Source organism: Acinonyx jubatus, chromosome D4 (assembly GCF_027475565.1).
Source record: "Acinonyx jubatus isolate Ajub_Pintada_27869175 chromosome D4, VMU_Ajub_asm_v1.0, whole genome shotgun sequence".
Classification (NCBI taxonomy): Eukaryota; Metazoa; Chordata; class Mammalia; order Carnivora; family Felidae; genus Acinonyx; species Acinonyx jubatus.
Window position 1 is genome coordinate 2,288,397 of NC_069391.1, and position 25,516 is coordinate 2,313,912.

General features: G+C 64.1%; 2 protein-coding genes across 3 annotated transcripts in view; one reads left to right on the forward strand and one right to left on the reverse strand.

Annotated features, from left to right (window-relative positions):
* Window positions 1-218: 218 nt before the first annotated feature.
* On the reverse strand, window positions 219-3,025 carry LOC113596851 (collagen alpha-1(III) chain-like). The gene is made up of 2 exons (XM_053204401.1): window positions 1,214-3,025; window positions 219-701 (listed from the first exon to the last, which is right to left on the reverse strand). Exon 1 carries the CDS (start codon window positions 2,699-2,701, stop codon window positions 1,493-1,495), a length of 1,209 nt encoding a protein of 402 aa, XP_053060376.1. The 5' UTR covers window positions 2,702-3,025; the 3' UTR covers window positions 219-701; window positions 1,214-1,492.
* ADAMTSL2 (ADAMTS like 2) overlaps window positions 2,372-25,516 on the forward strand; it is a 35,050-nt gene continuing 11,905 nt past the window's right edge. The window contains exons 1-12 of one of the 2 annotated variants that reach the window (XM_027051679.2): window positions 2,372-2,612; window positions 3,434-3,559; window positions 4,366-4,456; window positions 4,989-5,131; window positions 5,809-5,884; window positions 6,920-7,022; window positions 7,393-7,538; window positions 7,673-7,796; window positions 10,199-10,279; window positions 12,848-13,023; window positions 18,590-18,938; window positions 20,914-21,286. In XM_027051679.2, the coding sequence (XP_026907480.1) occupies window positions 4,367-4,456; window positions 4,989-5,131; window positions 5,809-5,884; window positions 6,920-7,022; window positions 7,393-7,538; window positions 7,673-7,796; window positions 10,199-10,279; window positions 12,848-13,023; window positions 18,590-18,938; window positions 20,914-21,286 (1,661 nt within the window). In that variant the 5' untranslated portion in view covers window positions 2,372-2,612; window positions 3,434-3,559; window position 4,366. Of the gene's footprint in view, window positions 2,613-2,812; window positions 3,029-3,433; window positions 3,560-4,365; window positions 4,457-4,988; window positions 5,132-5,808; window positions 5,885-6,919; window positions 7,023-7,392; window positions 7,539-7,672; window positions 7,797-10,198; window positions 10,280-12,847; window positions 13,024-18,589; window positions 18,939-20,913; window positions 21,287-25,516 lie in introns of those variants that run through there. The other variant, XM_027051680.2, reaches the window with a different exon arrangement.

Consider the following 25,516-nt stretch of genomic DNA (forward strand, 5'->3'; position numbering starts at 1 on the left):
TTTGGGCACGAGGATACTCCCGGGATGAGTGTTCACCCTCACGGGTACCCGGGATCCCGCCCAGCGTGGAGGGCAGAGGCAGTTGCGGTGGCTGGGTCAGGGCTGGCAGGGGTCGGGTGGTCAAGAACCGGGGAGGCGGAGGGAGGTGGACCGTGCCTGAGCCAAGGCTCCAAGCCCCAGTGTGTGCTCCCTCGTCCCTTAGGATGTCACTTCCAGAATACGGATCCAAGCGTAACATTATTAAGACTTTCAGTACAGTGACGGCCGCAAGCGTGGGTCCCTTCTGAGCACAGCGGCCCCGAGGCTCCTCGGGAGGGCGCTCTGGGTTCCTGCCCCGAGAGCCTCGCTGGGACCCTGTGAAGTGAGTCCCCAGGGCACCTATGGCCTGTGGCCCAGGAGGCCCACCCTCACCAGCTCCCCCCAGGGCCAACAGCTCTCCACACTCGGAGCACAGTCCTGCCTGTGCTTTATTCTTCACCCCAAATTCCTAGGGTCTTGGGGGGCCTCCCAGAAGCCTTCCCTGGCTCCTGAGTTCTCTCCTGACGTTCCCAGGCCACCAGCAGAAAAAGCAGGTGCAGCTCCCTGCGGGTCTGGAGTTTGGGGGCTCACCGGTGTCCCTTGGGGGAGAACCTTGGCGGATTCCTCCAGGTGGAGGCTGGGGTGGGGCGGAAGCGTGGCAGGCACCTGGGAGGGTCACACACCTGCAGGAGGTCACAAAGCCAGGGGGGTAGCAGGCCTGTCTCCCGGGCACTGCCCCGCCGGGCTCAGAGAAGGCGCTGGGGGTGTTTGTGTCGGTTGGCCGTGGGGTCCCTCCCAAGGGAAACCATTAGTCACCCTGGCTCTGGCTGGCTGTGGAGCCAGAAACGCTGGGAGTTTCGGGACCGTGCCAGGGGGTGGCTGGAGGGGAGGGGATGGCGGCTGTGTCTGTGAGGGCTGGGGGGAGGGGGGGTCTGCGCGTGGGTGCTTGTGCTCCAGACGGTGCCCGGGGAAAGGCTCCGTCCTGTCTGCACTTCAGCACACCGGCCGCAGGGGGCAGTGTGGAGCTGGGTTCAAGTCTTGGTCACAGTGACTATCCCAGCGGCCCCAAGGGGAAAATGAGATGGACAAGACCCCCCTCCCCCATATTCCGGGGAGGACAGACATCATGGGAGAACCCTGCGGATGGAGAGGACACGATCAGCAAGAGTGCTGGGGTCCCTGATGGGCCCCTTACTGGATGTGGGACTTGAAGCCTCAGTCTGTCCATCTGCAAAATGGGCGTAGGAAGATGCTGGCCTCATAGCTCCCGGTGCCCGGGAAGGGCTCCATGCACGGGAGCGGGCGGTGCTGTTTTACTCTTACTCCTTCTCCACTGTTCCTGTCAGCGGCCAGACAGGCCACGGGGACGGGATAACTCTCAGCCACCCAAGGTGGCCGCCGAAGGAGCTCACCGTAGCTCCTCTGGCAGGGAGGATGGAGGGGAGGAGGGGGATCCCCAGGTGCCCGTGCGGGCCTATGACCCCTGCGCAGCAGAGGCAGGGGGCGGCTGAGATGGCTCAGAAGACCTTACATGGTGGGCGCCAGGAGGACGGGCTCCAGGGAGGAGGCTGGTGTGTAAGCGGTGGGTGCCAGGCCCTGCTTCGGGGACCGCCTGCAGAGTCCGGGGTCCTCCCGGGTGCCCGGGGGCTGGAGCGTGTGCTGCCTGCTCCGTCCTCCGCTCCACACTCTGACTCAGCAGGAACACGGGTCTGGCCTGCCAGGGGCTGCCCGACTGGCCTGGGCCCAGCCAGGCTGGTTCCCCAGCCCCCCGGCCCTCCACCGGCCCTGGCCATGTCGGCCATCCGGTCAGCACCCGGGCACTTCTGTCCCTTCCCCGGAACCCTTGGCTGAGCCGCCACTGGGTCTCCCTTCGTCCCTCCGCTCGCATAGGCGTCTGCTCCTCAGGAGGACCTTTCCAGGGCCGGCTGGGTGGCCCGGACCTCACCTTTCCCATCCGTAAAACGGAGCCGTCAGACCGGCTGTCTCCTACATCCCCGGACCCCGTTCTGGGGAGCACCGGAGGACCGGATCCCCTCCCGAGGCAGAAGCCGGACCGGGCCGAGGCTGGGGCTGGGCTTTGCCACCCCCAACCTCCCCCGTGACCCCGGGCCCGCGGCTGCTCCGCCTGGACGCCCCAACGCGTGTTCCCCGTCCCGGACCCGGGAAGGCGGCCTCCCCGCTCGCGGCTCGCTGCTCTGGGCCGCCGCCGAGGCCGCAGTCGGCAGGCAGCTGGGCCGGCCTGGCCGGGCTCCAGAGGCGCGGAGTGGGTTAAAGTGTGCGCCAGGCCAGCCGGCGGCGGGCGGGGGAGCAGCCTGGTGGGAAGTGTGAGTTCCTCCCTGTCTGCCTGACAGCTATAAAGGCGGCCGCGCCACAGAGCCGCCACTGGGCTGCGCGCCTCCCCGGGAACCCCCTCTCGTGGGTGCTCTTTGAAGTGGAGGACGGAGGCGGCCAGGGGGAGGAGGAGGGCGGGCGAGGGGCAGAGCCCGCGGCCCTCTGCACTCTGAGCCTCCCCCTGCTCCCGGCACCTGGCGCCTCCCTCGCACAGCGGCTCTGCCCCCTTCCCCGGGAGGACGACCTGCTGACCCGGGGGCCAGGTAGGCCACCTCCGCCTTCCCGCGTTGCCCCCCCCCGCGGCCCTCCTGGGGCACGGATGGAGCTCTGAGGGGGCCGGGGGCCAGAGCATCTCCCGGTCCACCCCCCCCCCCCCGGGGAGCCGTTATGTAACAGGAGGAGGGCTCACGGGGAGGGGTCTGGACCCTCAGCTCCCAGCCTCGGGCGCCTGAAGCCGGTCTTTGCACGGCGAGCCTCTCCTGCCGGCCGGTGGCTGTTTTTGGACCCCAGGGAGGGATGGATCCCGCGTGAGCCGGACCTGGCCTGTGGCCAGCGGTGTCTGGGAGCCTTAATGAAAACCAAGTGTGGGGCCGGCTCAGCACCTGTCTTCGGCTCAGCAGGCAGGAGCTGGGGCACCGACTGGCCAATGGGGCTGCCGAGGGGGGTGCTCTGTGCTTGTGTGAGGCTGGGGGGGGGGCGCAGGGGGGGCTGTAGGTGGAGGCCTGCGGGGGAGGGGTAGCAGACGGGGGGGGGGTGGCAGGCAGGCAGCCGGGGACGTGGGGGTCTCGAGGACTCCGGCTCCAAATTCCAGGGTGACATTCTTAGGACGCACGGGCGTCACTGGCGGGACTCCCGCAGATCTGCAGGTGTCAGCCCTGCAAGGGGAGGGGGGCAGATTTGGAGTTGGCTTCGGGGCTGGTGGGGGGGGGGCGACTTTCACACCTTCTTCCTTGAAAGTAGCCGGGGGCAGGGGACGAGTCCCTGAGTCTACTGTGGTCTGGGGTGGGGGGGGGGGGCGGCGGCGGGTATCTGGCCACCTTGCTGTGTGGCTTTGGGCAACTTGGCTCCCCTCTGTCGCTTCCAGGCTGTAGGGGGACAGGCTTGGCGGCTTCTGAAACCCCTTCTCTGACCTGCTGGCAAGTGACACTCAGGACCTGAGATAGACCCTGGACAGAGGCCGCCGAAGGCCCCCGTGCCTCCCTTCTAGGAGGTAGGCGTCCACACAGCTGAGGCAGATAGGGGAGGTTAAGGGCTCCCCTTGGTTTGACCCCTGGCAGGGAGGTCGAGGGGTGTTTGGGGCTGACAGTGCTAACTTGTTGGGGAAGAGACAGCCCCGTAGCTCTGGTCTGCCCTGACTCCACACCCCGGGGGACAAGGGAGGGACACAGGCGCCTGGACTCTGTGCGGCCTGAGATCCCTGAGGGTCCCGGGCCCGGCCCCCTCCAGGGCAGGGGTAGCAGGGGCCAGGGAGGGGAAGGGGCTGGCGGAGCGGGTGGCATCCATGGGCCCCTCCAGCAGCCCCGTGTGGCTGGCAGGGAGATCACTGTCCCAGGTGGGCAGCTAGCACTGAGCAGGTGAAAATCCCCAGGGGCTCTTGTTCAGGCCAGTTCCCCCAGTGGAGATGGCGGCCTGAGTTCTGGGGCTTGGCTCCCTCGTCCAACAGGTGCGGCCTGGGCCTGCAGCCTCCTCAGCTGTCCCTGCTTTTCTCCGCAGGCCCTCTCTAGGGAGCTCAGGTGGTCAGAGGCAAAGCACACATCCCTGTGCACCCTTAGATGGGAGGTGGGACAGGCTTTGCAAGCTCACCACTACGTTGGTTCTCTTGCCTGTGGCAGGCATCGTTAATCACCCACCTGCCTTCCCCAACGGGGCCACCAGGCAGCCACTACCAATCAATCCCAGAGAGCCTCTGGGCCTCAGTGCTGGGTGGGCCCCCAGGGCTCTTCCCTTAAGTGGACCCTCCTCAGCTGTCAGAGGAGCTGGGTCTGGCCTGGCAGTGACCGTGGCCTTGCTTCCTAGGATGGGTGGCAGACGGCAGCCTTCACGCTGGGTCTGGTCCCTGCTGGCTGTGGCACTTCTGGCTGGGCGTGTGGCATCTACTGGGGCCACGGTGAGTGGGGAGCAGGGTCCCTCACCCAGATGGGCTGAGGTGGGAGGGGCTGCGTGGCAGGTGTAGGGCACGTGTCCAGCGAGCCCTGCGTGCACTCCCAGATCCCCACACAGCCCCGGAATACGTCTTACAAGCCGGTCAGACCAGTCCCTACGGGGACTCTGGCTGATTTGGGCAGGATGGGGTTGGAGGGGGCTGAGTGCTTCCTTCCGAGCAAAGTCCTGGAAGGGGGCGTGTAGACGGGGCGGGCTTGTGTCCCGCAGAACCCAGGCCGGGGCCCAGGCTGCTCGGGAGAAGATAAACAAGGACGGTGTGGCCTCAGGCTCCCGCCAAGCCCCCAAGATGTTCCAGATCCCGAGATTGGGAGCGCTTAAGGCCCACGACTTCCGGGGCGTTCCCTCCAAGACCGCCTGGACACCTGGGCGGGGGTGCCGAGGGGCCCAGCCGGGCTGTGTGCTGCTGACCACAGCAAGGGACGGTGGGCCAGTCCCGTTCCAGCGTCTTCTAACCTTCCATGGGGACTCTCGCCCAGGACCACAGCCCGACGTCCAACAGCCTGGAGGGGGGCTCGGACGCCACCGCCTACTGGTGGGGAGAGTGGACCAAGTGGACGGCATGCTCCCGCAGCTGTGGGGCCGGCGTGACGTCCCAGGAGCGGCACTGTCTGCAGCAGAGGTGTGGGACTAGCACGGGGGTGGGCAGCGGGTGACAGGTGGGTGCGGGCTCAGGCCGGGAGGGGTCTTCAGGCGGAGGCGGCACAGGCCAGGTGAGTGAGCCTTTTTGCTGGCCTGTCAGGGCCGAGGCTCCCGACGGGTCCTGGGCGACCGTGTCCTGGGGTTCACCCTGCCCCGGGGCTCTGGGGACAGACAGCCCTTTCGTGAGAAGGCATGGTCTGTTTCTTGGGATTTTTTTCAACGAGGGGCGAGATCTTTCCTGGTCCTTCTTTTCTGAAGACCCGAGTCGAATTCACACGGGAAAAAACATAGGATATAGTGGTTACCATCGGGCGGGCGTGGGTTCAAATCTTTGCTTCTGCTACGTCCTTGCTGTGTGACCTTGGGCAAGTTGCTTCATCTCTCTGAACATCAGTTTCCTCACGTATGGAGTGGTACGGAGTAAACGTTCTTGGTATTATTATCAGTTCTGTGTACAACCCTGGGCTCTATGCCGGGGGTGCAGAGGTGAATTGGATATCTTCCCTCCCCTGGGCTGCGGTGGAGTCGTGGGGGGCCAGAGGAATTAGGGGGGGGCTTCCGGGGCCCAGCCCAGAGGCCGTCTGGAGCAGGGGCACGGTCGGTGCCCGCAGCCCGCGGCCCCCAGCCCCCAGCTCAGAGCCCGGGTCTTCCCTCCAGGAGGACGTCAGTCACGGGCGCAGGGAACAGGACCTGCACGGGCACGTCCAAGAGGTACCAACTGTGCAGACTGCAGGTGAGGCCCCGCCTGGGTGGGACTGCAGCCCTACCCCCAAGCTCCTTAGGCCGGTCTCAGGTGGCCCCCCAGACCCTCCAGGCACTCTGCGCCGGGTCTGCCCTTACTTCCGGTTGAAGAGAAGGAGGGTGAGGGGTCCTGGGCTCAGAGCCCCCTTTACGCCTCGGATCACATCTGTGCTGTGCATGCGCAGGGGTGAGGACTGGCTTCTGCTGGGGGCGGGGGCTCACATGCGGCCTCTAACGTGCAGATCTCAGGCTGCTCACAAGTCCTGTGCCAGGTGCTTGCTGGGAGACCGACAGTCACCAGGTGTCCCGTCCCCAGCCGTGAGAAGTCTCACTGCAGCCCCAGGGGGGACAGGAGATGCTGACTCTGCCTCAGCCTCTGGGTGCCCTTCAATGGGGCCAAACCAGTCTGGACCTGAACTCCCCTCCCCCCGCCACCACCCAGAACAGGTGTGGGGTAGAAAGACAGCAAGCCATAGGGGTCTTTGCGTCCCCGTGAGCGTCTCTGGGTATGTGCACGCTCGAGGAGTTAGGGCCTGAAGGGAGGCAGGCGGCCACAGCTCCTGTGTTGGCATCGCCGGTCTGCTCCCCTGCTGGACGCTTGTGAGCTCCTCCGGAGGGAGACCCACTTACCCCCCGGCGTGACCGGCTGCCCCCCACCCCCAGGCCTCCCCCCTCTGCCCCGGGGCCACAGGCGAGTGGGGGACAGTGCCAGCACAGCCGAGGCCGGGCGCCCCTTCCGCGCCCCAGTGCCTCTGGGGAGGAGGCTGGGGTGGCGGGGACGTGCAAGGACCCTGCCCGGAGCACCAGGAGGGCCAGGGCATGTAGGCGTTTGAGGGAAGGCAGCAGCCCTTTCGGTTGCCCCCTGCTCCTTCCAGAAAGCGAGTGGGACTGAGGGAGAACGAGAGGCCACCCCAGCCCGGCCGCAGCCACTTCCTGCTCAGCCGGGACAAAAATGCCTTTGTCGGGCCGAGTTCCTCCTGGAGCCTCCTCTCTCTCTCTCTCTCTTGCTCTCTCGCTCGCTCCGCAGGAGTGTCCGCCGGACGGGAGGAGCTTCCGGGAGGAGCAATGCATCTCCTTCAACTCCCGCGTGTACGACGGGCGGACGCACCAGTGGAAACCCCTGTACCCCGGTACCAGGCCCTGGGCTGCCCAGTGGGGAGCAGAGTGCGAGGGCGGCCCCTCCACACCCGACGGCTCCTTCTGGGGACGGTGGGGAGGGGACACCCTGGCCCGGGGTGGGCAGGTGGACGGTGAGGCCCGGCGGGAGGGGTCAGCTCACAGGCCACCGTGAAGAGGAGTCGGCCTCGCTCGCTCACGGAGCAGGTGCCAGGCCGCCCGGGACCGTCCGTAGGGGGATCCGTCCCTTCCGCTCTCCCGGCCTCAGTTCTTCCATTCGCGCAATGGGTGGGAGGAGCTAAGGCGGGTCTCGGCGGGAGACACAGGAAGTTCCTGAATCCCCCCCCCCCCCCCCGCCCCTGAGACCCTCCGTCTCCCCGTCAGACGACTACGTCCACATCTCCAGCAAGCCGTGCGACCTGCACTGCACCACCGTGGACGGTCAGCGGCAGCTCATGGTCCCGGCCCGCGACGGCACGTCCTGCAAGCTCACCGACCTGCGAGGGGTTTGCGTGTCTGGAAAATGTGAGGTTGTTAAACATTGTAGCAAAAGTACCACTGGTCTCACTGCGCTGACCGCCCCGCCTGTCCTGTGGCAGTGGCGGCCCCGGGGGCCCGGGTCGCAGCGCCCTCCCAGCGGCCCTCTCCGCCTCCCTTCCTGCAGCCCATCGGCTGTGACGGGGTGCTCTTCTCCACCCACACGCTGGACAAGTGCGGCGTCTGCCAGGGGGACGGTAGCAGCTGCACCCACGTGACAGGCAACTACCGCAAAGGGAACGCCCACCTCGGTAAGAGCCGCCCTCCCCCCCCCCCCCCCCCGCGCCTCGCCCCTCCCCCTCCGGGCCCGCTGCGCGCTGTCTCCGGCCTTGGGTGCCTCCTCGTGAGCGCCTCTCCCTCGCTCTCGGCCACCTGAACGTCCCTGCTGTGCCCAGGCGGGCCGGCCAGGTGCTCCGGAAGGCCCCCTCTGGCTGGGGATACTGAGCCACTCTTTGTTGACTGCCTACTGAATACCGGGTGCCTGAGTGCACCCTCGCCTGGGGGATCGTGTTTGGCCTCTGCGGCAGCACCCAAAAGGGGGAAACCGAGGCACAAGGCCCCTCCCTTCCCTTGGGCAGTGGCTGGTGGGTCACCCAGGGTGCCCCTTTAGGCCTGGCTCTGCAGGGGCTGGCGGGGGGAGGGGTGGAGGACAGGTGGGGATTTGGGGGTCTCTGCCTGTGACAGGACTTTGTACTTTGCAACGGTGTCACTTTAGCACTCAGTACTACACTGACTGCATTTCTGGGTCTCTCCAAATGCTTGTGGGGTCAACCTGGGTCATCACAGCCTTCAGACTGGGAAAAGCAGGGTGCTGGAAACCCACTTAGCAGATGGGGAAACCGAGGCCTGCATGGGAGTTGCCTGCTCAAGGTTCCCTAGTGAGGCTGGGCAGGTCCGGACTAGTTGGAGCCTCCGTGGACCCGGCTGTCGGGGACCCTGACCGTGTCCACCCCACACAGGAGGGGTAATTTCAGAGCTAACGTTAGGGCTTAGACGAGGGGCCCGGGGATGGGTCTGTTGGGCTGAGGAGGGACTAGATGAAGACTGCAGGGAGGGTCTGAAATGGAAGGCCCAGGGCAGAGCAGCCGGACAGGTGTCTGAAGGACCCACAGCCAGCGTGACAGGGAGAGGCTGCTCCTTGCCAGATCCCGGGACGTGTAGATGGCAGTGCGTGTCTCTGAGCACCTAAGGGCTGTGTCCCGTGGACTCCCGGCGTGGGGGCCTGGGGCTGACGCTTCCAACCCCGCGACATCCACCTAGTCCTTCCTGCGCCCGGGCCGAGGCGTTCGTGCCTCGCACATTACGAGGCAGGTCCTGGACGGGTGCCACGGGCGCGGGAACAGGCAGAGAGGGGTGAAGACGTTAGTCTGAGGTCACACAGCCGGGAGTGGCAGAGCGGGGTCTGAACCCAGACAGCCTGGCTCCTGGGCCTGTGGTCCTAAGCGCTGACCCACAGTCTCCCCTGATAAATGCGAGCGCCCTAACCACGCCGACGGCCCTGGGCTGTGCAAGAGCCGTTATTAGATGCGCAGGAATCTTGTGAGCCGGTTGCTAATTTAAAAATGAACGTATTTAAACCCACATTTGAATAAATGGCAATTAAGCCAAATCATCATTTCCTGTTCACTTCACTGCTGTGTGTATTATGGGCGTGTAGGGGAGACGCTGTCGAGGGAGGCGAGGCGGGCTAGTGTGTGCCTCTCCCCTGCTCTGCCTGCGGTCGGCCCAGCCCTCGGGGAGCCTGAGACGGGCTGGGGCGGGGGTGGGGGTGGGGCGCGGTTTACACTGCAGACCAGAGCTTCCCGCTCTGCCCCCCAAGGAGCCACTCAGCGCACTCTGGCTCAGGGCCTTTGGGCGCCTGCAAAGGGGGGCGAGGCGGGTACAGGTGGACTCCCCTCGCTGCCACTGTTCCCTCCTGGGAGACTTTTCTATCTTAGGGCTTTCGGAATCTCTCCTCTGGGGTCTCCTCCCCAGACCACCCTCTAGGCCGTGCTGGCAGCACCTGTCCCTTCCTCAGACCCCGGCCCCCCTAGACCCTCAGTCCCTCCGTTGGGCGTCTCTGTGGGGGTCCCCACGGCTGCCTCCCCACCTTCTACGGCCCTCAGCTGTATTTGCCCACCTGCGTCTCTGAGTGTTAGCAAGTCTGTTAAATCAACATGGTGCTGGGCCAACACGGGCCTTTAAAATAGTAAGAGTGACTATGCCCTTGGGGCCAGGCCCTGTGCTATGCAGAGATATTCCCACATGACGCAGAGTGGGAGCCATCATCCCTGTGTGCAGATGAGGAAACTGAGGCCCAAGAGCTCCAGTGACTTTTTTCAGAATCATCTTGGTGACATGTGGCAGAGTAGGACCCAAGTCTGTTTGACCCCAAGCAGATTTAAGGTCCCTGTGGCCCACGGTGTCCCTCCAGAGGGGCTGGGGCAGGGCCTTTGTAGGAGAGGGTCGTGGAACCTGGGTGAACCCGAGCCCGTCCCCGGGTGGCACAGTGCGTGTCTGCAGGGCCTTGGACTCGTGTCTGGGCCCGGGTGCAGCTGTTGGGGGTGGGGCTGCCCTTAGACAGCACCCCTCCCCCACCAAGAGCACAGGAGGGTGGTGACTTTCCAACTGAGCGGGGCCGGCCCGCGGCTCACTGTCATCTGATGTCCCCCAGGTTACTCTCTGGTGACCCACATCCCGGCCGGTGCCCGAGACATTCAGATTGTGGAGCGGAAGAAGTCTGCCGATGTCCTAGGTACGCGTGCGGGGCCTGGGTGCTGCCTCTTGTGGACTTGTGGGTGTGTGTGGGGCCACACGTATGGGTGGATTCTTGACCCTGGATCCGTCCTGCAGGAGAGTCAGGCCCCAGAAGCCAGAACTTGACCTGGCTGTGTGTGGACGTGTGTGTCGGAGGGGGGGCTCATAGGGAAGCTGACCCCACCCCCACACGTGACAACACGTAGTGACTTCCCGTCCCTGGAGAGCCTGGCCCAGGCCAAAGCTGGAGGTGCTGGAGGTGGGATCTCTGACCGCCCCTCCCCCAGGGCACAAGGATGAGACTCAGGAGGCGAGTAGGTTGAGGTAGATCCAGAGCACGGAGGTGGCCCGGCTGGAGGCCTTCAGCCGCACGAAGCAGAAGTGAGACTCAGACTCGGGCCTGGCGGTCCCTGGTGGAGGTTCTCGCCCCTGGATGGTCTCTGCGGGGCAGCTGGACCTTGGTAGGTCGGGGGGCCTTCGGCGACGTGAGGATTCTGGGCTTATTTGCATAAGTGAGGCCCCGAGCTGATGGCAGTTTCTGGAAAGGCTGCCTCTGTAGTTGGAGCGTTGTCCTGACAGCCTGCCCTGTCTGTTCCCCCCGGGACGCAGCCCGAGGCCCTTCTGGCTCAGGTGGGTGGGTGCTGACACCACTTAGCTGCTCTGCACGTGGCCTTGCCCTGGGTGGGGGCGGGCGGGGGGCCCCGGGCAGGGAAGCTGGTCCCGACGCCTGGCTCACTCGCCCGTGTCTCAGGGCAGCGTGGGAGAGCCAGGACGGCTGGGTGAAACCCGCCCTTCTCGGGGGACGCCGCGGGTGGGGACTCTGCTAAAGGTCCCCGCGGTGGAACCTGGGCTCTCGGCCCCCACACCAGCAGTTCTGCACACTCCAGGCCCCCGGCCCCACCACCCGAGTTCGGGAGCCAGGCCTCTGCCAGGCCGGTGGCTCTGTCCCCCGCTGGGAGGGTGGCGAGGCCAGGAAACACGGTGTTCTCAGAGCTGGCTGCCCAGAAATGGCTCTTGAAACAGCCGCGTGGGGACAGCAAGGGCAGCCTCGGAGCAGAGGCAGAGCCGCAGGAAGGAAGGTCATTACTGTCAGGAAACAGGCTTTGGATGCCGGCCGGGATTTAACCCTATGCACATACCTGGAGGCCGGGCCGGCACGCGCCCCAGGAGGCGCAGCTTGGACCCTCACTCACGGTATTTTCTGACGTCGCTGCGTCGAGGGTATTTTTCCAGCAGACGAGTCTTGCTTGCTGCGTCTGCCTGAGAATAAACGGATGGCCCCCCCCCCCCCCCCCCGCTCGGATTGCATCAGGAGCTCTGGAAACTGAACTCTTCCCCTCCCTCCGGCCAGCTTCCGGAACTGGCTCAGAGGACACCCTCTGAAAGACACGCTGTCCCCCACCGTGTGGAGCCTGCCTCCTCACTCCCATCCCCTGGGCCCGAGGCCCCGAGCACCCTGCGAGCCCTCCGCAGCCCCAGGGAAGGGCCAGCTGCCCTGAAAAATCACCCCAGCTCTGGAGAGTTGTCCCGGCCTCCGGGGTTGGCAGGAGACGGGCTGCTGAGGGCTGCACGCACGTTCCTGCTGTCTGGGCGTCATCAGGCTTGGGTCAGGCCCTGGGAGTGGCTGTCCTTCTGAGGTCCTCTGTTCCAAGTGTCCACCCACACCCCGTCTCAATGAGAGGGCGACTGAGAATGTGCCCGGGGCTGCCCTCAGCCACGCCTGGGAGAATGGACTGATGGGGTAAAAGGTCAGCCTGGTCACGGCAGCACGGGCCACAGAATGTCATGGCTCCCGGTGTCGGCATGGCGCTGGCCAGCTTGGGGTGGTCTGGAAGGGCCTGCCGGCGCTGGTGGGACAGCGTTCTGGGCCAGGCAGGCCAGGGCTGCAGTGTCGCTCAGTGTAGATGCTGGAGGGGCATGGAGGTCCCCTCCCCATGTGTGGTCCCCTCCCTTCCCAAGGTGGGAAGCTGGGTGGGGATTACTCACCCAGGGTCACAAAGCTCAGTGTGGACCCTGGAGGGGCATGGAGGTCCCCTCCCCATGTGTGGTCCCCTTCCTTCCCAAGGTGGGAAGCTGGGTGGGGATTACTCACCCAGGGTCACAAAGTGAGTTCTCAGCAGGGCCGGGCTGATGGCCCTGCCCTGAGCCGGCCAGTGCCTGCTGTCCAGAGCATGCCTTCCGCGGGCGCTGACCTCCTGGTCCACTTGGCCGCTTAGTCTATGCTACTCATCACCTTGCAGACTCTGGCCTCTTTAGAGGTGACCAGAGACACCAAATGGGCCCCGGGCCAGCCACCTCCACCTCCTGATGGGAAAGCGCACTCACCTCTCCTTAGCATTCGCTGGCCAGGGCCACATGCTGGACACGGTCGGAGCTTCCGACTCCCCCACGAGAGGAGGTGTCCTGTCTTCGGGGTATTCGGGGAGGGTCGCGGGGGTGAGCTGGTCACAGGTACCTGAGTGAGTGATACTGGCCACTCCCTGTCCGCCCCCCCCCCCCCCGCCCGCCGCCCCGTCCTCCCTGTGGCTCGTCCAGCTCATGTGACCAGGTGGCTCTGCTCCTTTAGCTCTCGCGGATGAAGCTGGCTTCTACTTCTTCAACGGCAACTTCAAGGTGGACAGCCCCAAGAACTTCAACATCGCGGGCACCGTGGTCAAATACCGGCGGCCCATGGACGTCTACGAGACCGGCATCGAGTACATAGTGGCACAGGGGCCCACCAACCAGGGCCTGAACGTCATGGTGCGTGAGCCGCAGGCTTCGGGCCACCAACGCCGTGCCGTGGCCCCAGGGTGTGTGTGCACAAGGCAGCGTCCCCGCCCGGCGTGGCGAGGGTCGTGCTCGGTCACTCCTTGTGCACCCATCCGCTCGGGGTTTGATTCCTGTCCTTAGCCTCTATCAGCTCATTAATGCGTTGCTTCATTTGCCCGTCCCCTCGCTCACCCAGCCACCCACTGTCTCAGCCCTCACCCAAGTAACCATTCATTCATTCACTCATTCATTCACTCATTCATTCATTCACTTGCCACGGCCGTTAGCGCCCCGGTGGACTGCAGTCATCACGATCTGCGGGGTTGCTAAGGACAGGAAGTAGACGGGGACGCAGGCCCCCTCCCCCACTCCATAGTTGGGGGTTGGTACCCCCCGCGTACTTCCCTGCCCCGGCCGCATCGGCACTGTGGCCTCTCTGCCAGGTCCTCAGTGCTGGGGGGCCCAGGCAGTGCCTGTGGCCCCCCCCGCTACCTCCCCGGATGCTCACGGTTTCTGGGGGCACAGCACAGGGGCGAGGAGAGGGCGGGAGAGTTTGGACCTGCTCTGCTCAGCTCCCTGGGAGCGTTCCCATGGCTAGCGTCTAGAAACAAGTGTCGTTGCTTGGTGGCCCGGCGTCGAGGAAATGTACAAGGACTCGTCCCTGGAAACAGGTGACGCCCAGGTGGGCAGTTCTGGTGTTTTTCAAGGTCTGCGGGTGTTCGTGGAAGCTGAGGGGTACGGCGGGGCCAGAGCCTACCCGCCCGACCTGGCATGATTTCTGGATCCCACCGTGGTGGGCGTTTAGATCCTCACTTTGTAGACAAGAAACCTGGGCACACAGAGATTACTGACTTGCCATCACGGACCTGTTGGTGGTGCGGCCGGGCTTGGGGCCCGGGTCGGCCTGGTGCTGGAGCCGGTTGTGTGTCTAAGTGCCCTGCCAGAGGGGTCTCCAATCGCGGTGCCCCCCCCCCCCGCCACCTCCCCACACTGCTTCCTGGCTGCAGAGCATCCCTGGATGGCCCCAGAATCTAATGGGGGCCACATATTTCTTCGCCTGCCCCTGGAGCTGCCCCTGAGGCAGGCCGGCCGGCTGCCTGGCTTCCCTGCCTGCCCGCAGGAGCTGTGTTGCAGGTCAGGATCCCAGGAAGGGTCTGTGAGCGGCGGGGTTTAGGGTGTGGTGACAGGAGCAGTGGCCGTGAGGGGGTGAGGGGGACAGGCCTGGACAGAGGGAGATGTTGAGCCGTGCTGCCGGTGTGGTCAGAGCCTCAGCTGATCCCAGCGGGGGCTCTGGGGTCGCAGTGGCCCCTCGAGTCCCCTGGACTTGAGGCGGAGAGGCGTGGCCCAGTTGCTGGAAGCCACGGGGATGGGCGTGGCCTTGGGAGAGGCGGCTCTCTTTGGCCGAGGGACGTTCCTGGGGGCAGGGCTCGCCAGGCAGCTCACTGAAGGGTGGGGCCCGGGGGCTTGCCGCCGTGCCCGCTGGTACCCATTTGCTGGGTGGAATGCTTGGCAGGAAGGACTCCTCTAGAATTCTGGCTGGCTTCCTCCCCGGGAAGGCTGGCGAGGTGACCGGCAGCTAGCCTGGGCTGCCAGCCAATCACATCACTTGCCTCCTGCGCTACCCACTCCGCATTCTCCTCTGCTAGTCTAGGTGGCTCACCTGGCCAGGTGTCCCTGTCCCTCCTACCCGAGGGGTCTGGGCTCCTGGTTTCGGGGCCCTTTTCCATCCCTGTCCTTGTCCCGTTGCCACGGGCAGGGCGATACCAGGAGGAGCCCCAGTGGGGCAGCAGGGAACCAGATATATTCTCTGCCCCTAGGGTTGAAGCATCCCGACCCGGCCTTGGTGGTCAGGGTCAATCCCCCTGCTGGGGCGGCCACTCCTCTCCGGCTGCTCTCTGTGCACAGGGTGCCAGATGGCCCAGGTGGCGGTCACAGCTTCCCGTTTGTGGAAGTGTTTCCCTGCATCAGGACCTGTAGACCTGCAGACCCTAAGCCGCAGGGACTAGAAACCCCAAATGCCCACTGGGTCACTGGGAACGATTGCGGAGGCGACTTCCATTTTGTGCTTCCCGGGCCCACGCTGTCTGCCCGGTGGGGACGCAGCACCGTGTCGGGGCGATTCCTTGTATACTGCGTCGTGGAGGGCACCCCGGCCCCTCATCCTCGCAGGGTCCTGCCCTCTCTACGTGGCACCGTGGCCTCAGCGTGCGCGGTCGCATCAGGCCGCAGCGTCTGGGTGACGCAGCCTGTGCATCTGACGGTCAAGTGCCTGCTGAGGCACCTCCTTTGCTGTGACGTGGGTCCCTTTGTCCGATGCAGTGTCACGTGCCATCCTGCCTCAGCGGATCAAATGCTCTGGGAGCCCTTGGGTTTGGGGGCCGGAGGCACTGTGGTCAGGAAAGGCAACCTCGCGGTCACTTCCCTGCTAGGACAGAAGGGCGTCTAACGTAGCCTGCTGGCCGTCAAAGAGCTGACGGCCCCTCGAGGCACGGTGCCGCATGTCAGTCTCTGTCGGTGCTGGGGGGCTTGGTGAGTGACCGCCCTTGCCCTTGGGGCCACGCATGGTGCCCATCCTTGCCACCGTGGCTATCCCCGTCATGCACCTGTTGTGCCATCAGTGGGGGGACTGATGGCAGAGGCTGGCCTGTGTCACCTGGCAAGGCCATTTCACCTATAACCTGGTGTCCGGTGTCCCTCCCATGGGGGGATGCTCCCAGGGGCGCATTAACGAGGGACACGGCGACTCCCATCTTCTGCCTATGGCATGGACCCATCCCCACGGGTCTCCTCCAGACCTCCTCACCCCCTCTCAAAGCCCTTTCCATCCAGAATCCTGAGCCACCACCCAAACCACGTACATTGCCCACGAGGCAGTGTGTATTCTCACCTCGGGCTGCTGTGCTTTTCCTACAGATTAGATGATCCCACATGCGCCCCGTAGAGCCCTCCCCCGCCCCGTACCAAGCTGACCCGTCTCTGAATCAAGTTTGGCCCTTTCTCTCCTCTCAGACTTCACCCTAACGGTACCCCGTGCACCTGTCGTTGTGAGCTGAGAGATGTCAGGGCAGGGGCCTCGGGTGATGAGAGTCTCAGTCACCTGCCGAGCCGGCGGTCTTGTCCTCTGCTCTGATGGTGCCTAATCCTGGACGTGACATTTCCATCTTACGACGGGTGGCTGCGTAACTCCCGGCTGTGTCACTCGGTGGAGCTCGGCTCTGGCTGCGTGAGTCACTCGATGTCCCGTGGTCAAAGGGTTCCGTCTCTATAGGGCCTGGTAGCATGTCACAAGCTCTTTTAGAAATGATGTGATATTTGTCGTGGGTGGCATGGCTTTGCTCCAGAACGCTGGAGGACTACGTGGTCCTCTTCCTATCAAGGCTTGCCAGAAACCCCGTGTGACATCGTTCCCCGCCGCTATAGAACCAGCTGGGTGTTATGGCCCAAGTGGCAGGCTGTTTATCCCGCAGCCTGGACCAACTGTAGAGCCCTTCTCCTCAGGACCCCCACTGAAAGGTGGCAGCTTTTACCTGGTATGTGGATTGGATCCACATTTCCAGATACGTGCCATGCTATGTCCAGAATTCTTCCTCATAAGGGAGGGAACGCGATGCGATCCTCTGCCCTCTGCTTTCAAGGGCATGTCCTGGCATGCCCTAGGCCACTGACCCTGAAGCGTTCGCCGATGGGGGTGGGGCACTGGATCTCCACAGGGTTCAGTGTAAGGTCTTCTGGAATCCGTAGGCTTTCCAAGGCCTCCCGCATCACTTCCTGTTCAGCTGGCCTGGTGGACATGATGTCACCAACGTAGAGGACCCGTGTGATGTTCTGTAGAACGGTCCAGACCCCCCTGTACTGTATGACGTCGAGGAATGGGGCAGTTAGCACGGCCCCAGGTACAAACCCGCACATGTATACTCTTGTCCGTTCCAGGTGAACGAACACCACTTCCTCCTCCCCACGGGGGTGGAAGAGAAGGTGGTTGCCACGTTGGTGGCCACAGGTGATCGACTTGAGGTCATGTTAATCTGCTCCGGGAGCTGCATCTGAGGCTCCCGCTTGGCTGGGTTTGGAAGGGCTCCCCGTCATCCTCCCGGATCTGTCTTGTTTTCATGGGCGCCAAACCGTTGAGTGAAGCGGGGCACATGGGGACCACCACCTCGCATCCTCTGGCAACATTAGGAGTGGCTCTGATCTCTGTAGTTTCCCCAGGATGCAATTCTGTTTTGGATTTACTCTCTTGAAAGGGCATGGGGGTCAGGGGTTGGGGTCACGGGCTTCCGCTGAGCTTTCCCTGCAATGGTAGCGCATACCCTACAGGCTAAGGAGCCGACTACCAGCAATGGACTTGGGAACTGGGTAAGCCTTGGACCCAAGGTGAGCCACACTGGGCGCACTGTGAGCCAGACCTGGGCCACACTTGTTTGTCACCCACAAGCTCTCATGCTAACAGGGGGCGATGATGATGCTTTGGGTCCCTGATAAACAATGACAACTTGGACCCTGGTTCCCAAATGTCTGTCCGTTTCTCCAGTTAACCAAGTCAACGGCTGTAGGCTCTTTGGGGGAACAACTGAGAGAATCATTACCATATACACTTATGGGGGGTCCTTTGTCCTGGGGACCTGGCCGTTCCATCATTCAGTGGATTCTGGGTCCAAACGCTGGCCCAGGAAATGGGATAGGGCTGTGACTTTTCTGGGGCAGCTGTCCTCCACCCCCTGAATATCCACCCTTGATAAGTTCTGATCTTACATGTTGAGAAGCCCTTTTTCTGGTCCCACTTATTTGTCCGGGAGTCCTTTGTCCTATCCGCCGTGTGCAGACGTCTCTGTGGGTCAGGGCTCCCGGCCACCACGTCGGCCTCCCTTATTCTGATGATCGTGGGGAGTCTGGTTCTATCACAGCATCTCCTGGCATCCGCCCTGGGCTGCGGTCACTCAACGGTGTCCCTCGAAGTGAAGTCAGTGCCTTCTCACTGGCCAATTTCTTTTCACGCTGGTGAACAGGATGTCCTGCAGGGGTCTCCTGCAGGAAACGGTCACTTGGCGAATCTTCCAGCCTTTCCCTCCGCTCCCACGCTCCCACTACCTGCTATGCCTTTATTCTCCACTTAGTGCTGGCCTCACTTTCTCCAAGCTTCCAGGAACCACCCTGGGGGGTGCGCTGGCACTTTCTCTCAGAGCTACACCCGGGGTGGGAATAAAGTGCAGATGGGGTTTTAGTCGGCTTTATTACTTAGAGCATCCTGTGTGCTCGGGGCACCCTTCCCGGCCCGCGCCTCGAGTGGACAGCTCCCTCTGCCCCGCCCTGGGCGTGTGCCCCTGTTCGCGGGGCTCTGGAGGCCGGCTGCCCTTGGGGAGCAGCACAGCGCGGGCAGGGGCACCGTCCTTCAGTCGAGGGTGCGTCCCTGGGAAGGGCTTGGCTGTGGGCCGCAGATGGGGCTGCTTCTGGTGGCCCGGGACCGGAGTGCAGCTCTCTGGGGGCTCGTGGCCCACGAGCCCCGAGCCGCTCCCGGCTTGTGCGGAAGGGGTGAGGTCCTGCTTCTCCTCCTCCCCAGGTGTGGAACCAGAACGGCAGGAGCCCCTCCATCACCTTCGAGTACACGCTGCTGCAGCCGCCGCATGCCCACCGCACACAGCCCGTCTACTACAGCTTCTCAGAGCCCGCCTCGGAGAGCGCGGAGAGCCAGGAGCTGGACGGGGCCGCGCTCCTGGGCTTCCTGCGGCACAACAGCTCTTTCTACGGCCAGGCCTCCTCGGAGCGGCTGGGCCTGGACAACCGGCTGTTCGGCCACCTGGGCCCGGGGATCGAGCTGGGTCTGAGCAAGGGCCGGGAGACCAACGAGGTGTGCGAGCAGGCCAGCGGCAGGGCCTGCGAGGGACCCCCCAGAGGCAAGGGCTTCCGAGGTAACCAGGAGGGCCGGGATCAGGCAGGGGCTTCCCAGGGAGGGGGCCTTGGGCAGAGGGTCTTTGGGCCCCCGCGGCCGGCAGATGAGGCCGATGAGAGGCTCCTACTTGTGGCTCTCCTGGGACAGGCACGGCACGGGCCCCTTCGCACATGCCCTGCTTTCCATCCGTTCTTCCAGGGGGATACGGGTGTCCCCACTTGACAGATGTTGGGGGGGGGGGGCTGAGGCTTAGGTGGAGGCTGGGCTTTCCCACATCCACAGTTGAGCTGCGGGTCAGACCCGGGACAGTCTGTCCTCAGAGCCCGTGTGCTTGCTCATTGGGTAGAGGCAGACGGCACGCCACAGTGTGGCAAGAGCTCTGGAAGGGGACGACCGGCCAGTGAGGGGGCACGGGCGGACCCTGAGTTCTCAGAGAGTGTGGCCCCTGGCCTGAGGGTTTGGGAACCAGTGAGGAGTAGCTGGGTGAGGCTGTGGGAGAGGGTGGGGTGAGAGAGAGCCGCTCAGGGCCGACAGCCTGGCAGGCAGATTTCAGGGAGGCAGCAGGAGGTGTGGCCGGAGATGCAGGGATTCGTGAGGGTCCCCGAGATGCAGGGGTGCGTGGGGTCCCCAGAGATGCAGGGGTGAGTGAGGGTCCCTGAGATGCAGGGGTGTGTGAGGGTCCCCAGAGATGCAGGGGAGTGTGAGGGTCCCCAGAGATGCAGGGGTGCGTCAGCGTCCCCGAGATGCAGGGGTGCGTCAGGGTCCCCGAGATGCAGGGGTGCGTCAGCGTCCCGAGATGCAGGGGTGCGTCAGCGTCCCCGAGATGCAGGGGTGCGTCAGGGTCCCCGAGATGCAGGGGTGCGTCAGCGTCCCCGAGATGCAGGGGTGCGTCAGCGTCCCCGAGATGCAGGGGTGCGTCAGCGTCCCCGAGATGCAGGGGTGCGTCAGGGTCCCCGAGATGCAGGGGTGCGTCTGGGTCCCCGAGATGCAGGGGTGCGTCAGCGTCCCCGAGATGCAAGTGTACATCGGGGTCCCCGAGATCCATACCTGCAGTTTGGACGTGTTCCTGAGGGCCGTGCACCGGTCACCAGGACTGCCTGGGCTGGCACTCCAGTTTTTGAGACCCTGAGAACCTTCTAGTAGAAGACATTTTGGAGGTTGTATAAATCCCCCAGGACAGCTGTAACAAATCACCCCAAACTGGGGGGCTCACGACAAATAGAAATTCATTCTCTCCCAGTTCTGGAGGCCAGAAGTCCAAAACCAAGGTGTCAGCAGGTCCGACACTCGCTCTGGAGGCTCCAGGGGGTGGGGGCGGTCCTTCTCGCCTCTCCCCGTTTCTGCAGGCCTCAGGTGCTCCTGCGCTCAGGGCCGTGTCCCTCCGGCCTCTGCCTCCGTGGTCACACGCCTTCTCTGTGCATGTGTGTCTTCTCTTCTTCTAAGGACAGCAGCCATTGGAAACAGGGCCCACCGTAGATCCGTGATGACCCGTGTCTACATCCTTAGCCACTTTTGTGTCAAATAAGCTCACGTTCTGAGGTTCAGGGCAGGTGCGAATTTTGAGGAGGACCCAATTTATTTATATATTTGGGGGGGGGAGGATAGAGAGCGAGCAGGGGAGGGGCAGAGAGAGAGGGAGAGAGAATCCCAAGCAGGCTCCACGCCATCGGCACAGAGCCCGACACGGGGCTCAAACTCACAAACCGTGAGCTCATGACCTGAGCCGAAACCAAGAGTCGACGCTTAACCGCCAGAGCCCCCCGGGCGCCCCGAGGGTGACCCTGTTTCATCCACTGCAGGTTCCCCTACGAGAGGCTGTGCAGGCCGGCTCGCACACCTCCGCTTGGTGATCTGTGTGCTCTCACTGCCTCCGGGAGCCTCTCGGTTCAGGTGTTTGCTGCGAGCCCCACTGGCCCCCCCACCCCGCCCCCACGGGCGGCCTTTGCGCCCACACAAGGGAGCATTTGAGAGTGAGCCACCTGTCTCCCTCGTAGACGGCAATGCCACCGGGACGGCTCTCGCGGGGGACAAGGATGACCCAGAGGTGGACGCGCATCTCCCCTCTCAGCAGCTCCTCTCTGCCAATGCCATCTCCGATCGGCTCCTGGGCACCGGCTCCGACTCCAGGGAGCTCCCCTTCAATGACACTGGCAACAGCATCTTTGTGCAGGGCGCCCCGAGGAGCTCCCCGGCTGACAGCCTCTACGTGGACTACGAGGACAGCGAGGGAGCCGGCACTTACCTGCTCAATGGGTCCTACCTGGAGCTGAGCAGTGACAGAGTGACTAACACCTCCTCCGAGGCCCCGTTCCCCAACGCCAGTGCCAGCCTCCCCGCCGTGGCCGGGAACAGGACTCACAAGGCCAGGTAGGTCCTTGCTCCGCTGTCGGGGAAGCCGGGGCGGGTCCTGGCAGGTGAGGCCACACCCCGGGGGCAAACGGGAGACAGTCACTTGTGGCCGGGCTCCCCGACCCCTGGATGCGAGCAGGGCAGAGGCCTGGGTTGTAGCGAGTCTTTCCCGCAAGTTTGGCCCACGGGTTACAGCGGTGCCGAGTGCCCACGTGCGGCCGTGACGCCGCTTCCGGGGGAGGGGGAGGCCGACAATTGTGAGTGCTCACTGTGGGCCAAGCTCGGGCTAGGCACCCGTAAGCACGGGAACACCCGTCACAACCGCCCTTAGGGTCAGGGCAGTTACGGGGACTCAGAGAGGGTCACGGAGCCCGAAGGCCTGGCTTCTCCCGAAGGCCTGGCTTCTCCGTCTGGACGGTCGTCGCACACGTGGCTGTTGGGCAGCTCCCGGAATGTGGAGTGGCTCGGCACCAACCTTCACTGCAGCCCGAGAGGAGATGGGGAGGGGTCCCGTGGGGTCCTCAGCCAGGGGCCAGACCCCGGAGCCAGGCACTGGGAATGAGGCCTTCTGCTTCGGGGGCTGGTGCTGCCTCTGGGACGGGTCCAGTGAGAGTCTGTCTACCTGGGCCAGGCCCCCAGAGCCTGGGATGCACCTGGGGATGCCTGGACAGTCACACCTGGGGACACCTTGTCAGCCACACCTGGACAATGATAGCTGGGGACGCGTGGACAGTTACAGCCGGGGATGCCTGGGCAGCCACACCTGGGACAGCTGGACAGTTACAGCTGGGGACACCTGGACAATGATAGCTGGGGGCGCCTGGACAGTTACACCCGGGGACAGCTGGACAATAACAGTTGGGGACGCCCAGGCAGTTCCCTGGGACATCTGGACGGTCATGTCTGACCCTGGGTTAGCGGCTGGGAGCAGGGTGGCCCCAGTCCTGTCACCACCCCTACCAGGAGACAGTCCCTGGTGACAGGTCCCTTAGGCTGATCATGGCCACCCTGGAGTGTCCCTGCACCGTTCCCCAGAGGCTCAGGGGGCAGTGAGGCTGCTTCAAGCAGAGCGAGCCGGGCTCAGCAGCCACCTGAGGTGGGTGGGGGCCGGAGGAGGGAAGGACTCAGTGGGTTTGCTTTTGTTTTCTGAAGACCAACCCGAACCCCTTGACTTTAGACACCAACACGAATGGAGCCCTGGCCAGGGCTGAGGATGCAGAGGTGGGTGTCCTTGGGACCCTGGGGGTCCACTCCTAATGTGATGCGGTCGGGGTGACCCTCTCACCCTCGCCCAGGGGACGAGAGCAGCGAGGCGGGCCCCCCACAGCCCATGAAAGTGCCCGCCCCTTTTCTCAGGCTCTTTTCTGAGGCCCCCTCTCCCCCCCAGCTGCAGGGACAGCCGGGCATCGGGCTCACGGGGCACATCTGGTTACCTTTGACAGGCTCTGGGTGGAATTCTTGTGCGCAAATTTGGACGGAGTAAAGCTCTGGAAGCTTCTGTGGCCGCTCTTCTCTCCCCAGGGCTGTCTGCTCACCTGACCAGGGGCCCGAAAGTCTGCAGGGTGTGGGTCTGGGGGGCACGTGGGACCCAGCGGCTGAGAGGGGTGCCAGGCTTCGCTACGAGGCGCAGGTCTGAGTCCGAGAGCGGGGTTCGTGGGCACGGGGGCCAGGGTTCACAATGTGCCAGCACTTGCTGGCGGGGCCTGGCCGGTGACTGAGGCTCCCAGCCCGGTTCCCGCGTCTAACCAACCTGGGCTGCTTTCAGCTCCCGGGCTGTGCCCAGAGGGTTACAGTCTATCCCACACGGAGGCACCGGGGAGGACGCGACAATGGAAACCCCAGTAGTGCAGTGAGCCTCCAGGGCGGGGCCGGGCCTCCCAGGGGCTGAAGAAAGTCGGCTGGCAGGTCTGACACTCAGCGTCCCCCCCTCAAGGGGTCTGTGGGGGTGACACAGAGGCCCTGCTGCTCTAATGCAGCCTGCGGCCTGGAGAGAGCTCGGGAGACCACTTCCCCGGCGACTCAGACACGTCTCTGACTCCCCGTCCGCGTCCCTGAGTGAGGGCCGGGCAGCCGAAGACCCCCGGGCCAGATCAGGCACGACCTTCGGGTCGTCAGGCCACAGTGCCAAGAGTCTCTCCTGCCCCACCCTGGCTGAATCGTAGCCCACTCCTCAGCCCCGCTGGGGCCCACTACAGAAATCGATACGCTGGGTCGTCTGCGCTCGGAAAGTCCCGACGCGGTGATGGGGCGGCGCCTCCAGCCGGCTGCCATCAAAGGATGCTGGAGAGCTGAGACCAAAGATGGTCTTTTGAGATAAAGGGCTGAGGGAGGCCGCGGGGAAACCACCAGGCCAAAATAGCCACCGCGCACGGCGCGTTGTCCAAACACAGGAAGTCGCGTCTGCTCGACAGAGGCCGAAATCAAAGGGGCAGCTCAGAAAGGAAGGGTTATTTTCATCTCAGAACAGCCTCAAACAATTGAGGGAGGCCCCCCGGTCACCAGAAGCAGACGTTGGGAGCCAGCGTGCGAGACACAGAGACGCAGGGTCTCTCTCCGGGGCCCCCGGAGCCGCCCTGGCAGGGACTCCCTGGCCCGCGTTGTCTGGGCCCAGAGCCCTGAGTGTGGCGCACAGGGGCACCCTCTTCCTTCCGCGAGGAGGCGGGCGAGGGGCTGGTGGTTCGGGCGACTCTGTGGGTGTTTCTCTCCTGGGGGGCTGGCCACTTGCAAGCACAGAACGGTTAGGCATTCCGTTGTTGTGCAAACACGAGCAGGGTTTTTCAGGAGGGGCTTTGCTGCGCCTGACGTGTGCCCGTGTAAGAGTGATGTGTGGGCAGCCCACCTAGAAATACCTTTTGTGCTTAAAACCCGGAGGGTTATTTTGAACCAGGCCGCTCTCTCCGGAGTCCAGGATGAGTCACGCGGCCTGCTGGCTGAGGAGCGTGTAATTACCGCAGTTCCCCGTGGGTGGGGCGGTGGGGCCTGGCCGGGACCTTCTCATCTCTGTTTGTTCTTGGGGAGAATTGGCAGCCGTGGTCGTCTTCGTCGAAAGGATGGCGGGGGTGGGGGACCCAACCAGCAAGAGTCGTGTTTTCTGAATCAGGCTTCTGGGGGGGCTTGCTCAGGGAAGCTGGGTGCTCCCTGGGGGTTTCTACGGGTCCTTTGCTCTGAGATGACAAGGTCTTGAGTGGGTGGGGAAACCGCATTTAAGATTTTTTTTCTCCTTCTTCAGGAGGTGGGAGGGGGACCTTCCCCTCCCCCCAGAAATCTGTGAAAGGGAAGGGCTGTCTCCTGGTTGAGAAGCCAGCAGGTGAGGGGCTCAGCAGCTGTGAGTGGCCCTGAAACCGGCCACCAGCTCATGGCCTGCTCCCCCCTCCTGCTGCTTTCTCTTCCTCCACCCCTCCCAGATCTCCGGCTCCCTAGGTTGTGTAGCCACATCAGTAGACTCAGGACTTAAGGCTGTGGGCGGATCATTTCCTGGTTTAGAGCAAGTTGCACCTTCGGGGCAACAAACGTTCCTACAGAAGTAAACCTCCGAGCTCGTCCACTTGTGAAGCCCAGACGCGGAGCGAGCTCCCAGTGGGATCCAAACCAATGTCCGGATCGCAGAATCGACTGGAAGGCCCTTCGGAGTGGATGCCCTGCAGCATTCATTAAGCCCGACCACCGAGGTGGCACAGGGTCCCCGGAGAGGGACCCGTGCGCACGAGCCCACGGGGAAGCCTTGTGAAAGGGCGTCAGCTCCGGTGGTCTCCAGCCGGCCCCTCGCCGGGCACTGGGGCGGCGTCCGGTGCAAGAGGGATGCCGGGGCCTCGAATGGTGTCCCGTCAGCCAGGCCATCGCCCCATGTCCCCGTCTGCAGGTCGCGGGGCTTCGGGTTGTAGGGGGAGGGGCTGCATCTCAGACCAGGGGCTGGGGATCTGGGAGGACCCCTTCCTTCCTCCCCTGCTGAGTCCAAACCCAGCCTGCATGTTGGATACTGAGGCTGGGCCCCAGCACACCAACCGGTTCAAAGAAGCAAACGGTCCTAACAATAGTTGGCTTCGGCCGCCCACGCTCCGGCCAAGAATCATAGCTGGTTGCTGGCGCGGGCCCAGCTCGCCTTCCCCGCACCGGCAGCCATCACAGACCTGGGCAGAGGCGTCTGGAGGGGACCAACCACTCCCCTGTCCGCCGCTGAGCTTTTCTGTTTTGACACTTGGAGGCTGAATGGCCAGTGTCCCCGTTCAAGCAGAGTCGGGCTGAGGGGGG